The sequence below is a fragment of the Mandrillus leucophaeus genome, unplaced genomic scaffold (genome assembly GCF_000951045.1).
Source record: "Mandrillus leucophaeus isolate KB7577 unplaced genomic scaffold, Mleu.le_1.0 Scaffold19, whole genome shotgun sequence".
Taxonomy (NCBI): Eukaryota; Metazoa; Chordata; class Mammalia; order Primates; family Cercopithecidae; genus Mandrillus; species Mandrillus leucophaeus.
The window spans coordinates 7255933-7257348 of record NW_012101920.1 but is presented as its reverse complement, the minus strand read 5'-3'; the positions used below and the strand labels follow the sequence as shown (position 1 = coordinate 7257348).

The 1416-nt window shown below is 54.1% G+C and overlaps 1 protein-coding gene across 1 annotated transcript in view; it reads left to right on the top strand.

The window, feature by feature from the left end:
• Positions 1-1416, top strand: part of ZBP1 (Z-DNA binding protein 1) — a 23916-nt gene that overhangs the window by 5152 nt on the left and 17348 nt on the right. The window contains exons 3-4 of the mRNA XM_011978180.1: positions 1-30; positions 398-586. Coding sequence (XP_011833570.1) covers positions 1-30; positions 398-586 — 219 coding nt within the window. The remainder of the gene's footprint in view (positions 31-397; positions 587-1416) is intronic.

Below are 1416 nucleotides of genomic sequence, written 5' to 3'. Positions count from 1 at the left end.
GATCCCACTCCTCAGGAACCCCAGGCCCTCCTTGAGGGTACGACATCTCACCAGTGTTCAGGGGCCCTGTCCCACCCACCAGGTGGCTCCCAAACAGTGTTCAGAGCCAAGACCCAGCCCTCACAGCGGGAGAATCTGAATGTCGAGCAGTGATTTCTCCAGTCAGACAATAGCTGACCCTCACCATGCACCCACCATGTGCCAGGCCCAGGGCAGAGCACTGCGTGCACATCCCCCACCCTCAGGGCACCTCTGCAGTGCGTCATCATGACCCTGTTATCGTGGTGCCCATTTTACAGATGAGGAAACCAGGCCTCGAGGGGCTGGGTCCAGGGCCACACAGCTAGAAAGCGGTGGGGCAGATGTAAATTCTAGGACTCCTCTCTAACCACGTGGCCGTCCTGCCTCCCAGAGGAAGACATCTACAGGTTTCTCAAAGACAATGGTCCCCAGAGGGCCCTGGTCATCGCCCAGGCACTGGGAATGAGGACAGCAAAAGATGTGAACCCAGACTTGTACAGGATGAAGAGCAGGCACCTTCTGGACGTGGATGAGCAGTCCAAAGTGTGGACGATTTACCGCCCAGGTAGGCCCCCAGCTGCCTGCACCTGGGCTGCAGAGGGAAACCATGACACTGGCGCTTGGTCTTTGCTGGGTGCTCTGCTGAGCAGCTCACCAGAAACTGCCAGAAGCTTCTGGAGGTCCCACTGACAGTTCACTGCAAGGGCTTCCAGGACGAAGGGGTGTGCTGGCAGGATTAACCAGGAACAGCTTCCTGGAGGCGTGGCCCAAGGGCTGCAGTTGCAGAAGGCCAGCGAATGGGATGGAGGTGGCCCATTCCCAATGTTCTCAGCTCTGAGGTGCAGGTATCAGTCTGGGTTTGGGAATAGTTTTCTTTGAACACTTTGCCCAAGTTGGGGTTTTAAAGTTGGCAGAAGAGAAGCCAAGACTAGGCTCAGACCCCTACTGGGTGGAGCCCCAGGGCCGTCTTCCCTGTGAGATCTAATAGGCGCAGGGCCAAGATCCAACAGGCCCATGGCACTCTTAGGGGTCCTTGAAAATGTTTTAATTTTAATTTCATTTAAAATCAGAAGAAATGAATACTAGAATAATAATGAATATCTAAAAATGGACCAGGCGTGGTCGCTCATGCTGATAATCCTAGCACTTCGGGAGGCTGAGGCAGGCGGATCACCTGAGGTCAACCTGGCCAACATGGCAAAACCCTGTCTCTACTAAAAATACAAAAATTAGCCAGGCGTGGTGGCGGGCGCCTGTAATCCCAGCTACTTGGGAGGCTGAGGTAGGAGAATAGCTTGAACCTGGGAGGCAGAGGTTGCAGTGAGCTGAGATCACACCACTGCACTCCAGCCTGGGCAACAAAAGTGAAACTCTGTCTCAAAAGAAAATTAAATT